Raw genomic sequence first — 14,809 nt, forward strand, 5'->3', positions numbered from 1 at the left:
AGGTTCATAGAGTGTGAGCATCTCATCAAATGCTTGACAAGGTGAACTATGAGCAACCCACCAGGCAGGGGCGAAGGCAGAATAATTTTTTAGGGGGCAAAATAAAATTTTAATTTTTTATAGTCTACATCTTTATAATTTTTAAATGATTAAAGTAAATTTTTATAATTTCAAGGAGAAGCGAAGCTTCGGCCTCCAGAATAGTAAATTTTAATTTAATTACTATACAAATTTTGAAGTGTAGATTAATATAATGGTAAAATGATAATTCCGTGGTATTAATTTTTTATTATTTTCTTCTTAAATAAATTAAAAACTAGAATTTTTTATTTTAAATATACCCCTCCTTTTTTCAAGTTGGTTTTGATTTTAGTCTTTTGACCATTAAAAAGGAAAGTCTATGCTTATAGATTTCAGTTGAGGCATTTATATTTATTATTTAAAAAAAAACTTATTATATTATAATACCAAATAAAAAAAAAACAGTCGACTCTTAATATTTATATATATTATATGTTATCGGATAAAGAATCAAAGGAAGAACAATTTTTTTAAAAATAATTTACACAGAAGAATAAATTAAAAAAATAAAAATTTAAATTAATGGATTAGGAAACTGTATAAATTCTCTTATTGTAATAAATAATAGTCATTAGCCACCAACTATTTATTTATTCCACTTTTAATTTAACAAAATAAAAAATGGTTAAACTGCAAAAGTGGTCACTTTTGTTTGCCTTAGATTACATTTTAGTGACTTATGTTTGAAATGTTACGTTTTAGTCACTTACGTTATCGTTTTGATACAGAGTGGTCACTCTACTGTTAAACTCTGTTACCTCACTAACGACAGTCCTACGTGTCAGTTCAAATGGGTTTTAAATGTCAACTTGGATGTTCAAATTCTAGGATGAAAATATGTTTTTAATTAAATAAATTTAATTTGAACTACCACGTAAAATATCCAAGTTGACATTTAAAACCCATTTGGACTGCCACGTAGGATCGTCGTTAGGGAGGTAACGGATCTTAACGGTAGAGTGACCATTTCATAACAAAACAATAATGCAAGTGACTAAAATGTAATATGAGGCAAATAAAAATGACTATTTTTGCAGTTTACCTATAAGATATATATGTATATAGAATGTGTTGATTAGCTTATTTATTAGAAACATCCTTTTGATTGAATATTAGCTCAATTAGTATGGATATTGTTGTCAATACAAGAGGATGTGGGTTCGAGTGCGCTGAACCGTATTATCTTCCTATTTATGAATAGGAGAAGAGCTATGGATAGTTGTAGACATTCTGTCAAAAAAGAACCAGATATAATTAGACCTATAATAATATTCTTAAAAAAATCATCCTAAATCAAACTAAAATAAAAAAAATTCAGAAAGAAAAATACATTTTATCAAATAAATATTATATTTAAATTTAGGGAAGAATACATAGATGTTGTTTATGCTATGTGTGTTTGATATTAGAGCTAAATTTAGAATTTTTTTTGGGATTTGAAATTAAGTTATATATTTTTTATAGGAGTAAAAATGTAATTTCACCATTATATTAATATACAATCTTAAAAAAATCAAATCAAATATTAACTAATGAATTTATGGACTTTATAAAGTCTAAAGAGAAAATTTTCCATTTTAGGTTGTCAAGGCTAAGCTTTTGCTTGCCTTTGCACCCACCCCTGCACTCTACTATAATTTGATCATATTTAATCCATTTAATTTTTTTCGAAACATGTATTTTTAATCACGAGACCAACTATTTTTTATTTGAATTAATAAAAAAATTTGGCTTCGAAATTAAAAATACATGTTTCGAAAATAGGATCGTTTAAAAATACAGGGACCATTTATAAAGTTTGACCTAAAATTTTATACAAATATACGAATATCTCGCACCTTAAGCCGTTCAAGAGAGACTGCAGGTAGAAATGTTCTATACGTAGAAATGTCAGCGTCTCTTTGGTCAACATCACGAGCTAGCTACGCTCCCATCATCGTTGGATTCAATCAAGTGACCCACGATGAAGATCAACGGTAGTAAATCAATCACAGACGCCACCAGAGAGGCGTGTGGGACAACACGTGTGACTGTTACAAAACGTCTGAAAACTTTTACCTTTCTCAAAAAATCATGGGTAAACTACACCCAAGTCACTAACTTATTAGTAAACTTATATTTTGGTTACTTAACTTCAAAAAGTTATAAATAATCACTAAATTATTCTAAAATTTGTATTTAAGTAACTGAGTTGTTAAGTCTTTTTCTTTTCAGCTAGCAAGCTCTAAGTAATGATTCAAAGATCAGTATGGTGAATCAGTATCTATCGACGAGTAGAAGAACATACATTATATTCCAGTATTTGATGGTCTGTCTCAAAATTGAAAAAGAAAGTTGTTTCATGAAAAAAACTAAACTGTAAAAAATAAGAGGAAGAAAAATGTCATACAATAACAATTTTAACAGCTCAGTAACCTAATGAAAACTTTGAATAGTTTAGTGACCATTTTCAAACATTTTAAAGTTAAGTGACTAAAACATAAACTTACTAATAGTTCAGTGATCTTCGGTGCAATTTAACCTAAAAATTATTAGTGGAGATAGCCAGTTGACGGGTCTTTGTATATATTTTTTTATTTCTCCCCACAAAAAAAAAATCAAAATTAAGAAACTCTTTTACTTTTAAATATCATTATCGTCTTCTTTGCAAAGGCTTTTTCTTTGTCCAAAAGAAAAAAGAAAAGCAGCTTTATTTACAGCTTTTGATTTGATTTTTTTTGTTAGGTTTTTGGTTTTCTTGTTTGCCTTATCTTTGAAGAGCTCTAAAAAGCTAAATATTTCACTATATTTTGCTGGGTTATTGAAAAAAAAATTTAAAAGCTGTTTTTTTTTTCTGTAAGCAAGAAGATTATGCAATCGATTTGTTCATCTTTAAAGCTTTACTTGAACTATTGTTTTCTTTTCACTTTAGTCATCTATGGTAGAGCTGCAAGAATTTTGCTTTTTTTGGCTTGAAATTCTCTTCTTTGTAATTTTTTTCGTTTAAATTTGGTTTTGTTTATTTTTTATTTTTTGCTTAAAAATAGAGTCTTTGATTCTACTGGTTCAAGTTCTCTGCACATTTGGGGTTATTCTATATCTTCACAAGAAAGGTAATTCCCTAATTTGTTTCTCAAATCCCATAATTTTTTTATCATGATTTAAGTTCAAAATTAGTATCTTTCAAGAAAAATATTGCATCTTCATGCTTCAAATTTGTTATGTTTACCATTTTCTTTTATATCTATCTTCATTGACTGAAAGTTTAGTACAAAGTCTATGAGCTAAAGATGTATAATTAATGCAAAAATCATAGAGTTGGACTTAGAAATGTCACCATATGAATCAATATAGTAAAAGGGTTTTCATCATTATATGGTGGGGTTCAAAGGCCTGGTTGATATATATATATACACATATATCGTATCTTTCTTCATTGACTGAAGTTTAGCACAAAGTCTATGAGCTAAAGATGCATAGTTAATGCAAATCTTTGACCTACACTTAGAAATGTCACCATTAGAATCATATAGAAAAAAAGGGTTTTCAATTTTCATCATTTATAGCTTGTTTGCAGTTTTTGATCTGTTTAATTACTTGACTTGTGTTCTTTGTTTATATATAGTCAGGGATATATATATTGAATGGGGACTGATGCTATTGAAGCAGGGGAGACTCCATTTGACTCCTATCCTAGTTCCTTTAAGGTACTATTTTCGAGTTCGTTTCACTTTTTTTCTGTTCTAACTTGGAATATATTACCGGGAATAATTACATGCATTTGTTTGTGTGTGTATTTTTTTTTTTTTGCTTATATGTTAAGGATCATATCATCATACCATGTTTGTTTTAAGGTGTTTGATCTTCGTCTAATATGGTATGCTTTGATTGTAGGCGCACCACTTGATGTGCACAGAGCTTAGGAAGTTTGTTGATAGAATTTTAAAGATATTTCCGGAGATTGAAGCTGCTCGACCTAGATGTTCCTCGGGAATAAAGGCACTATGCTCATTGAACAATGCACTTGAGAGAGCAAAGTTGCTTCTTCAGTACTGCAACGAATCAAGTAAACTGTATCTGGTGTGTATTTTTGTAGTTATTGCCTTACTGATTATGGAGGAGTTTATTGCTATTTCGGGTTTTTGTTAAAACGAGTATGAGTTTACAATCTGGCTGTTGCACGACTGTTTCTTTTATAACAATCTGATGGATGAAAGTACCATAGAGGCCATTATATTAGGAGTCAAATTGCATTTTGCCTCCTCTACTCAAAAAAAAGGAAAATTAGTCCCTGCACATTAGATCAAAGAGCAAATTAGTCACTTCTTTTAAATTTTTTATCTATTTGTACTGTTAAAAATTGATGCCCCTGACGGAATAACCAGACTTGTGCTGACGTTAAGAGACCAGTTTTTAATAGTAGAAATGGATGAAATTTTTAACAGAAGGATCAATTTGCTCCCTGATCTAACATATAGGGACTAATTTGCCTATTTTTTTGAGTAGAAGGGCCAAAATACAATCTGACTCCTACTATAGGGGCCTCTGTGATACTTTTAACAATCTGATGATATCTTGTAGTCTTCCAAAGAGTTCAATTTTTCATTATTGGCCTCTTTTATAGAAATAGAACCTCCATGGAAATGTTTTGTTGGTGTTTGTGAGCTTAATCGTTTCTCTTTATTTTATTGCTCATTTGATCGATCAAGTTATACCCTTTGGTTGATAGTTCTCCTTAATCACTTTCAGGCAATAACAACAGATGCTATAGTTTCGAGGTGTCAAAAATCAAAGAATTTTTTGGAACAAGGTTTATGCCAAATTCAGAGTATGGTTCCAGTTATGCTTGCTGTCGAGGTTTGTCAATTACATATCTTATTGTTCTTGTTTCCTATTGTCCCAAGCAAGTGGTCTGAAAATGATCGATCAAATCCCATTTGTTCTTTAATTAGCCTGTCGTTATTTATTGTTGGCAATCTTAGTATAGTGATTGAGGATGGTCCAACATGGCCAATATAACGTTTGGATAACTTGTAAACTCGGACAGGGTTCATATTTTCTTGCTTTTTGTTCCCTTGAAAGTTTACAAATTCATGAAAAGCAACCGTGACTTTTGCATGAAACTAACTCCAATAGGGCCTGGAGCCACCTTACTGCCAAATCAATTATACTTATGTTTTACTTGAGAGGTCCTTCTATTATAGAGACCTGATCAAATTAGTTCCTCTACAATTAAATAAATCAATTTAGTCTTTGTACTATTAAAATGAATCAAATAAGGCTAAATTGAAATAAACGTTTATTGTTTAACAAAGTTAATATTTTTAAATTTTTTATAGTTCTGTAAATGAAATCTTTTGTTTGAAATTGAACTGCAATTGAAAAAGAAAATTTCAAGACAGTTTTTATATAGTAAATGTTAACTTTGTTACAATTTGGACTTATTTGATTCTTTTTTATGGTATAGGGACTAAATTGATCCAGTCCCTATAATACAAGGACCACCTAGGCACTTTGACCCTTTTATTTTAGATACCGTTTTTTCCATATATCAAGTTCTTTGATTAAGCTGATAATGGAATGTCTGTGCAGATCTCTCAAATTGTTGATGATCTTCGAGCTGCGTGTTTCGTCCCTGATAAATTCGAAGAAGAGGCTGGGAAGGTTGTTAGAGAATTGCTTCATCAGGGAGCAACAACGTCGGATTCAATGGAACTTGCTGAAACGAGTGCTCTTCAAACGGCAGCATCTCGACTTCATATTAATTCTCCAAAAGCCATCTTGATAGAGAAAAGATCCATTAAGAAGTTGATGGAAAAGATCGCAGATACCGACATACAAAAGAAGAAAATCTTGAAGTATCTTTTGTATCTGTTAAGGAAGTACGGTCACTTGATTATCGGGGAGCAAACAGACAACACGGTTGATCGTAATCAAGGAGCTTTTATGGTTAATAACCCCAGTAGCGATATTGTACCCGATGTGGCATCTCACAAGGAGTATAAGCAGCACGATGTTGAAGCTGATAAGTTAAGCGGATTAATACCACCCGAGGAATTTAAATGCCCTATATCTTTAAGATTGATGTATGATCCTGTTGTTATTGCTTCGGGACAAACATACGAAAGGGTTTGGATCCAAAAGTGGTTCGATGATGGTAACGATACGTGTCCAAAATCCGAAACGAAACTGGCTCATTTGTCATTGACACCAAATACTGTCATGAAGGATCTGATATCAAAATGGTGTGCGAAGCATGGAATCACTATTCAAGACCCTAGCTTGCAGTCAGATGTGCTTCATTTGTTGGAAAATTCTTCCACTTCCGTAGCTAGTTTTGGTAGTTCTATATATGATATGCGCTTCCCGGTTGACATCAGCAATGTATCACTTGGATCTTTAGATACTAGCTATACTTCTGATGGATCACGCAACAAGATTGCAGAGGGGTTAAGTTTGAAACCGGAGCAGGGCAGTGATGATCTTCGCCAATATCAAAATCCTCGCAATGCAAGTAAAATGAATTTGGAGTCTCTATGTAGGCTTCCCGAGCTTGATTGGGAATCACAATACGAAATGGTTGAAGATATGAAAAACCATTTGAAACGTGACGAATTAGCTTGTATGTCCTTGTCATCCAAGAATTTCATCGAACCGTTGATTGAATTTTTGAGCTCTGCTCTTGATATGCACAATATTAGAGCACAAAGAGCCGGATTTCAGTTGTTGTTGACTTATGTGAGCCAACACAGGTAATGAATTCATGCATGTGCTGCATCTGTACCATGATTTACCTTTATTTTTGACATTTTCATTCCTTGGGCTTCATGCAGGAGCGGGATAAGGTACTTAAATGAAGATGCATATAGCCTGCTATCATCGTCTCTCGACTCAGAAGTGACTAAAGAAGTTCTTGACATTATTGAAGTATTGTCCGGCAATAGCGGTTGTTGGTCTAAGATTGCTGCATCTGGTGCTCTTGTTTCCATTTTAAATATTCTCAACTCTAAGATCACAGCATTCCAGGAACGAGTCATTAAAATTTTGCACAATCTGTCCTCGAGCCACGATATTTGTTCCAATTTAGCATCTTCTGAATGGATCCCAAAGTTTGTCCCGTTCCTAGAAGATGCTTCTCTCGCAAGGCACTGCATAGTAGTGCTGAGGAACTTGTGCAACAACCAAGAAGCCCGGGCTTCTATTACTCTAACTCCAGGATGTATTACTTCTATTGCTATGTTAATCGAGACCGGCACTCACGAGGACCAAGAGCATGCACTGGCTATTCTTCTCGCATTGTGCTCGCAACGTGTTGAATATTGTCAGTTAGTAATGGATGAATGCGATATATTCCCTGCCCTTTTCGATGTATCTGTCAACGGGAGTGATAAAGGAAAGGCAAGCGCAATGGAATTGCTACGGTTACTTAGAGATACGAACCATGATGATGATGAACAAGAACATCTTCAATATGACAATGTCATTTCCGAAGATGCCAACAACTATCCCAAAGATAAAAAGTCTCATAAGTCATTGTTCGGAGTGAAACTATCTATGTTCTCGAGATCCAGTGCACAAAAGAAGAAGAAATGAAATTCGGATTTTCTCATGCTCGGGTTAACAAACATCCTCCCTGGTAAGATTCTTTCCCCTTTTTTGGGACACACTTTGCTTACCAGACTTGAGGAACCGATATCATCATATTGTAACTAAATGTAGTTAGTTGGTAAATGATTTTGTCCGGCTCAAACAGTACTAATTACCACGATCTAGTTTCTTAGGTTTGATTTATGATTATTTGTATGATATATCTTATGTCATATCCTGGTTGTATAATTCTTATGAATGTACAGTTTTCCAGCAAGTGGTTGAATTTCTCTTTGTATCTACAAACCTAGTGATCTGTTTACCTTCCTAGGCATGCATGCATACATACATACATACATACACATGAAATGATATATATATATAATTTTTGTAGTTAAAATGGAGTTCATGTGGTAAAATTACCATGGAGGTCACTATATTGAAAGTTAGATTGTATTTTGTCATTTTTTACTTAAAATGGACAAACAAGTCTATGAACGTTAGATCAAAGAGTAACTTGATTTTATTAAAAGTTCCATCTATTTTTATTATTAAGTGTTGACGCAATTAATGGAGCAACTAGACAATAACACTTGGTGTCATGTATAACTCATACTGACATGAAAGGATTAATTCAAGTAAAATAAATGAAATTTTAACAAAAGGAATAGAGAATTTTCTATAAACGGTGAAATTGATGGATTTTTTTATGTGGAGGAATTAATTCAAGTAACCAAATAGTAATACGTCATCACTAATAATAGAAATTAATGGGATTTTTAATAGGATTAAGCTGTTTTTTTTATCTAATGTACCGAAACTAATTGATCTTTTTTGAGTAGAGGGATAAAATGCAATTCGACTCTTAATATAAAGGTTACCATAATAGTTTTGCCAAGTTCACTCTTATATATAAATGATATTATGTATATTTTATGTTGTGTTAAACATGGTTGCCTTAAATGAATTGGCATATATCTATAGATATATACATGGATGTCGGTAGGTTACTTCAATGAATTGGCATTGATGACAATAGCCCCAATCGTGGGGTTAGTGAGGATTGAGGAGCCTTAATGTTGATGGCTAAGTATCTAAATTTTGGTGACATGCATACCCCATATAAAGTTAATGGAGGACCTTCAATACACACATTAATTATTCAAGCTATTTGCACTCTTAATTCTTGGATGTTATTGCTAAATCTTATATAGTCCCTAATTTTTCTTTGTCATTACTAGTAACTATAACTAAAGATATTTAGTTCCTTTTTAATAAATTATAAACAGAGTCTGCACATAGAAATTGAACTTGGTATATATACGTGTATATATATAACCTTATATTTTGATCAAAGAGCTTCAAGCTGTATAAGAATAACACTCAAATAAAACAAAAGCATACATGTGTATATTCATACGTACATATATAGACATCTGCAAAGTACTTATATTTAATAAAGTTGCTGTTTTATCACGTGCTGGAGTAGCTCAGTCGGTTAGAGCGTATGGCTGTTAACCATAAGGTCGGAGGTTCGACCCCTCCCTCTAGCGTTTTAGTCTTCCTGAAACTTTTGGTTTAATTCTGGTTTTACCCCTTTTGGGTTAATTCAGGCTTTAGTCCTTCTGAAATTTGACTTCTTTATATTAATCTGTAATAATTAGGTGATCTAATAATCTTTTTGTTTAATTATGGTTTGGGTTCTATTTAATAATTTTCTTGTTTAATTATGGTTTTAGTGCTTTTAGGTTTTTTTTCCAACTTAGCCCCTAAACTTTTCTTTATCCACATTAGTCTCAAGACTTGACAACTTGTCTCAATTTGATCTCTGAACTTGGATTATATTAAGGTGTGATGACATGCTACTTACTCAAAGTGCCACATCATCACTTGAGATTTAATCTTTTTTATATAAAATCTAAAAAAATACAAGAAAAAATTAGGTGGTGAAATAACACAATCTCATAGTGTTATATCATCACACAATGGAATCCAAATTTAGGGATAAAATTGAAAAAAAATTATCAAATTTCAAGACTAATGTAAATAAAAAAGTTTAGGATCTAAACATTGTTTTATCTCTTCTTAAAATAAATTTACTTTTATTTTTAATTAAAATAATTAACGATTTAATTGAGTTGGTGGCACGAGTTAACGGGACACCATTTCAATAGAGCAACGATTAAAATATAGTAAATTTACAAAGTAGAGTATATTATTTTGAGGTGTTTTTATCTTTTTATATAACTTTTTACATCTTTTATAGAAAGAAATACAAAAATATAGTCACAAAATATTTGAACTTTAAACACTATGTTTTCCAACATTTCAACTAAAATTTAATTATTTTTGGGTAAACTACATTAATAGTCACCCAACTATGTTTTTGTTTTTGATTTTAGTCACTCAACTATGAAAAGTTACAAAATGATCATCAACTATTAGTAATTTTCTTTTTTGGTTACTCAACTATGAAATGTTACAAAATGGTCACTCAAGTATTAGCCAAAATTATCTTTTTTGGTCATCCAACTATTTTTATTTTTGGGTGTTTTCATTTCTAGGTTAGTCAGGTGGTAATCAAAAAAAAAAGTTAAGTGATAATTTTGTAAATTTTTATAGTTGGGTGATCAAAAATAAAAAAAAATGTAATTGAATGACTAATAATACAGTTTACCTTTTATTTATATATATATATATATCAAGGTACTTAGATTTCTAATGTGTTCTTATTATAAAAATTTGCATGTTGCATGAAAATAAATAAATAATTAAGGGGGGAAAATTGCAACATAAACCCCTCCTCAATCTTATATAAAATTTATTGGTGTTCTACAAATTATATTTTAAATAAGTCCTCCAATATGTTTAAAAAATTATATAATATATTCAATATTTCAAAATAAGTCCTCCAACATGTTTTTTATTTTTAATTTTTTCTTTCATTTATGTCACTTCTTTATAATCATTTAGGTAAAATATACCATTCTGACAAAAAAAAATTGTAGTTTTAAATTTTTTTTAATAACAATTAATTTTAATGTTTAAATAAAATAACTTTTTAATAACAATAATTTAATTAGACACCAATCCTGTTTTCCTAACTTTTAAATGGCTGTTTATATTTTGGGAGGGCCTTTAGCATTAGCGGGGATTTCAAAAAAAGTCAAATTAGGGTTTTTCAATTTCAAAAAATGGCTACGGAATCTTCAGAATCGGAAGAAGAAGGGAAGATCACAGGAGGAAACCAACACCTAATCGTTGAAGATGACCTGAGAGAGATGGGCAAAAAAGCAGCTTGGAGTGTCAGCTCTTGTAAAACTGGCAATGGCGTCTCTTCTCTCCGTGACGACAATCTCGAAACCTATTGGCAGTTAAAAACACGTAAATCTGTTCCCAAATTTGACCCAACTTTACTTTCGATTCTCACTTGTTTTCATTTTTTTAATTGGTTTTTCAGATCAGATGGTGCCCAGCCTCATTTAGTTAACATTCAGTTCCAGAAGAAAGTTAAATTGCAGGTAATGGAGAATTTTACTTTTGTTTGAATCAATTTTTTTTATTAACTCTTGATGATGGATTTTTGAAGCTAGTTGTACTTTATGTGGATTTCAAGCTTGATGAGAGCTACACACCAAGTAAGATCTCTATTCGAGCTGGTGATGGCTTTCATAACTTGAAGGTATATAATGTACTATCTTCTTTGTTGTTATTGTTGTGTCTTTTTTTTTTTCGAATAGTGGCTGTAAGATCTTTACGATGTTGTTTAATTTGTATGTGAATGTTTCTCTATAGGAGATTAAAACTGTGGAACTTGTCAAGCCTACTGGTTGGGTTTATCTTTCATTATCTGGAAATGATCCCCGGTGAGTGAGAAAAAAGCTTGTTTCAGTGCAAATTTTTTCGAATTATTTGAATTGATCTTGTTTCTCTTGTTGGCTGCTATACTGTTAATCATGTTTAAGATACTAATTCATTGCTTTTTTCAAAAATCTTTGGAAATTCTTCTTTGGTACTATGTGGAGTGCCATTGAAGACATAGTATGGATCAAAAGTCAAAACAAACGGAGATGTTTCACCATTTTGTATCCTTGTTTGTTTAAGTAACAATGTTAATAGTTAGTTCTGTATTACTATTCTGCTGTTAGTTAATATAAACAATTTGCAAATTGAGCACAAAGATGCATATACTACATAATTATTGAGAAAATTGCACTTAGCAAGCAGAGATTTATTTTGTGCACTGATTGATTAATGAAAATGTCTTGCAGTGAAACTTTTGTCAATACATTTATGTTGCAAATTGTGGTTTTGTCAAATCACCTTAACGGGAGAGATACTCATGTTCGCCAGATCAAAGTTTATGGACCTCGACCGTATGTACCATACATCATAAACGTCTTTTTTGTGCATAAGTTTTTGGAGGTAAAAGTACCATAGAGGCCCCTATACTAGGGCTTAGATTGCATTTTGGCCCCCTTACTAAAAAAATAGGCAAATTACATCTTGTACGTTATATCAAAAAGTAAATTATTTACTCCTTTCAATTAAAAATTTCATCCATTTCTATTGTTAAAAACTAGCATAGCTGACATACAGGGACCAATTTTGAACAGTAGAAATGGATGAAATTTTTAACAGAAGGACCAGTTTGCTCTTTGATCTAATGTATAAGGACTAATTTGCCCATTTTTTGAGTAGAAAGGGCAATCTGACTCCTAGTACAAAGGCCTTCATAGTACTTTTACCATTCTGGATCACCAATGTTTGAATTTATACTTGTTTTGATGTTTAAATGCTCTATTGCAGGAATCCTATTCCACACCAACCATTCCAGTTTACGTCAAGGGAATTCATTACATACTCCACTTTGAGGTAATAGATGTGACGGAATAGCTAGTTTGGGGTAGAAATGAACATGGCATATGAAATGTAGAATATTGTCTCTGATAGAAGAGATACGAGCTCGTTAGAACTATGAGGAGTCTGTAAATCTCTCAATGTTGGTAGGAACAAAAAGAGAATGATATTGTCAGTATTCACTCTCTTGTGCTTGTGCTGTTCAGATGGTACTAGCTTTGATAGTATCCCATTTCGGGTTCTTTTCTGATCATTTTCCTCTGTCTTTAGACATTGTGACATTCTATTATTCAAGAAAAGTCCATATAGTTTTGATTTGTCACTCTGCACACCAATTTCCTTTTTCCTTGTGTTCCCATGTCATATATCGTATTTAATCCAAAGTTTTATCATCATTTGAAATATTGAAGTTGGGAATGCATATTCCAACTTGAGATTCAAATCATCTGGTATACTTTGGAATATTATGTATTGCTCTCATATATGTTGATAGGTCCCTGGATTCCGGGCATTGCTTTAGTAGGGCAGCTGATTGTATTATAGGCCTTGGTTCATTTTCGGTTCAGATGAGTTTCGGCTGGGATGATACTAAGATAAGGAAGCTCCCAAGTGTGTTCAAATAGAGTTTGTCCCCCAAAACAAATCAAGTGGATATAGACAATTTGTTGTTAGCTTAGATTTGATTCTAAGATGATAAAAGTACATACTAGGCTAGTTGGGGATCTCTAACCAATAGTGATCATTGACAAGCCGGTTTGGTGTCGAAGCTGCTTAGGCATATTGCAAAGGCTTGGAAAGCAGATAGAGGGTATCCATAATCCATGGTGAAGATATCCTTTCTGATGTTCCCAAACTGTAAGACTACCTTCTCTTGCTCTTCAGGTGATACGTTATGGGATTGATCAAGAGCTGCAACAAGCTGGAAATTCTTAACAGAAGCCGTGGTCACACGCCCTCTGAAGTTAAGGCACCAGCACTGTAACTGTTCATAGGAGCCTTGTTTTTAAGGGTTAATGGCTCTCCTGAGCCAAGAGAGAATACCAATGTGGCCGGGAGCCTTGGGGAGCTGATGTCTATCATCGATTCATCGAAGGATTGCATAAATGCTGATGGTGTCAGAGCAGTGCCTCCTTCCTGAATAGCTGAGACAGGAATTGAGTACAAAAAATGATGCATTCTCCATGGTCCTTGTGCTCGAAATACGTTGAGCTCGTAGGTAATGGCACCTATGCTGTAGTTGCATGCTGGTAATCTTGGAGAAACCTGCTTGAAATTGAATCTAAGATTTGATCGGGAAGTTAATGGGATTATCGAGTCACATGGCGATTGACTGTCGAATATGGTGAACTTGGTACCCAAAATTTTAGACCTGAAAAGAAATCTCAATGTGTTCATCATGGACAAGAAGAGAGATCAAAGAAATCGAAGAAGCAACATAAGTGACTTTAACTCTCAAAAAGCAAGGAAGCTTCATAATAGTCAATATATTCAATGAGGTTTCTAAGGTTTGAACACATTATTAGGTGAAAAAGATGTGAAACAACTACAAAGCTGAGTAACCCCAAAGAAAATGGCACACTATGTTTCACAACCTTACAATAACAAAGGACAGACTATCGAGCAAAATTTTTTAAGGTAAATTACATTAGTAGTCATTCAATTATTAATTTTTTTTTGTTATCCAATTACGACAAGTTATAAAATGTCATTTAACTATTAGTAAATTTTTTTAATTACTTAATTATGAAAGGTTATAAAATTTAATCTTAGAAAGAATATTTTGGTATAACCTTTTTTTCAAGTGTATAGCAAAATTCCTGCTTCGCATCGTTATTTCGTCTTTGAAATATTATAACTTTGATTTAAAAATCGACTTTATTCATGATTTGACCCGTTAATTATATTTATTTTTCATTTTAGAATTTAATTTTTTTTCCATTTTGGTAATTAAACTATTACTTGGTTATGATTTTTAGCCCAAAAAATTGATGGTATTAAAAAAATAGGTAGCATATTCAACAAATAAAACATGTCATGCATATTGATTATGTGGCCATTGATTAAGCGTTGATCGGCCTATAAATATTAAATTGAGAAAATGGGTGTAGTTTAAAGATTAAATCGTAAATAAAACTTAAAAATTATTGGAAATTTTACAAATTTTAAAAAATCCTTATCCCTCACAGCCCCCCCCCCCAAAAAAAACTAAAAATGAGGATACTTTTATATTAAATATCAAATTTTAATATAGAAGGGGGATTAAAATCAAAATTAAACCTCTTTTTTAATTGGTCAGCAAGAT

The 14,809-nt window shown here is 32.1% G+C and overlaps 2 protein-coding genes and 1 non-coding gene across 6 annotated transcripts; all 3 read left to right on the top strand.

Annotated features, from left to right (window-relative positions):
* The first annotated feature begins 2,673 nt into the window (after positions 1 to 2,673).
* LOC107909408 (U-box domain-containing protein 5) lies at positions 2,674 to 7,924 on the top strand. The gene is made up of 6 exons (XM_016836909.2): positions 2,674 to 3,173; positions 3,686 to 3,767; positions 3,955 to 4,140; positions 4,810 to 4,917; positions 5,653 to 6,812; positions 6,894 to 7,924. The coding sequence occupies exons 2-6, from the start codon at positions 3,705 to 3,707 to the stop codon at positions 7,651 to 7,653; spliced, it is 2,277 nt and encodes a 758-aa protein (XP_016692398.2). The 5' UTR covers positions 2,674 to 3,173; positions 3,686 to 3,704; the 3' UTR covers positions 7,654 to 7,924.
* Positions 7,925 to 9,126: 1,202 nt separating this feature from the next.
* TRNAN-GUU (transfer RNA asparagine (anticodon GUU)) lies at positions 9,127 to 9,200 on the top strand. The gene has a single exon. It is a non-coding gene; the product is annotated as a tRNA-Asn (tRNA).
* A 1,561-nt stretch (positions 9,201 to 10,761) lies between these two features.
* On the top strand, positions 10,762 to 14,283 carry LOC121209724 (anaphase-promoting complex subunit 10). Of its 4 annotated transcripts, none has more exons than XM_041080963.1 (7): positions 10,769 to 11,020; positions 11,108 to 11,168; positions 11,264 to 11,329; positions 11,443 to 11,513; positions 11,919 to 12,023; positions 12,457 to 12,522; positions 13,001 to 14,283. In XM_041080963.1, exons 1-7 carry the CDS (start codon positions 10,842 to 10,844, stop codon positions 13,128 to 13,130), a joined length of 678 nt encoding a protein of 225 aa, XP_040936897.1. In that variant the 5' UTR covers positions 10,769 to 10,841; the 3' UTR covers positions 13,131 to 14,283. The 4 variants fall into 4 exon arrangements, with proteins under 4 accessions (XP_040936901.1, XP_040936897.1, XP_040936894.1 ...); XM_041080960.1 differs by having other exon boundaries at positions 10,771 to 11,020; positions 11,237 to 11,329; XM_041080969.1 differs by having other exon boundaries at positions 10,772 to 11,020; positions 11,237 to 11,329; positions 13,390 to 14,283.
* Positions 14,284 to 14,809: the final 526 nt, after the last annotated feature.

This window comes from Gossypium hirsutum, chromosome A02 (genome assembly GCF_007990345.1).
Source record: "Gossypium hirsutum isolate 1008001.06 chromosome A02, Gossypium_hirsutum_v2.1, whole genome shotgun sequence".
Classification (NCBI taxonomy): domain Eukaryota; kingdom Viridiplantae; phylum Streptophyta; class Magnoliopsida; order Malvales; family Malvaceae; genus Gossypium; species Gossypium hirsutum.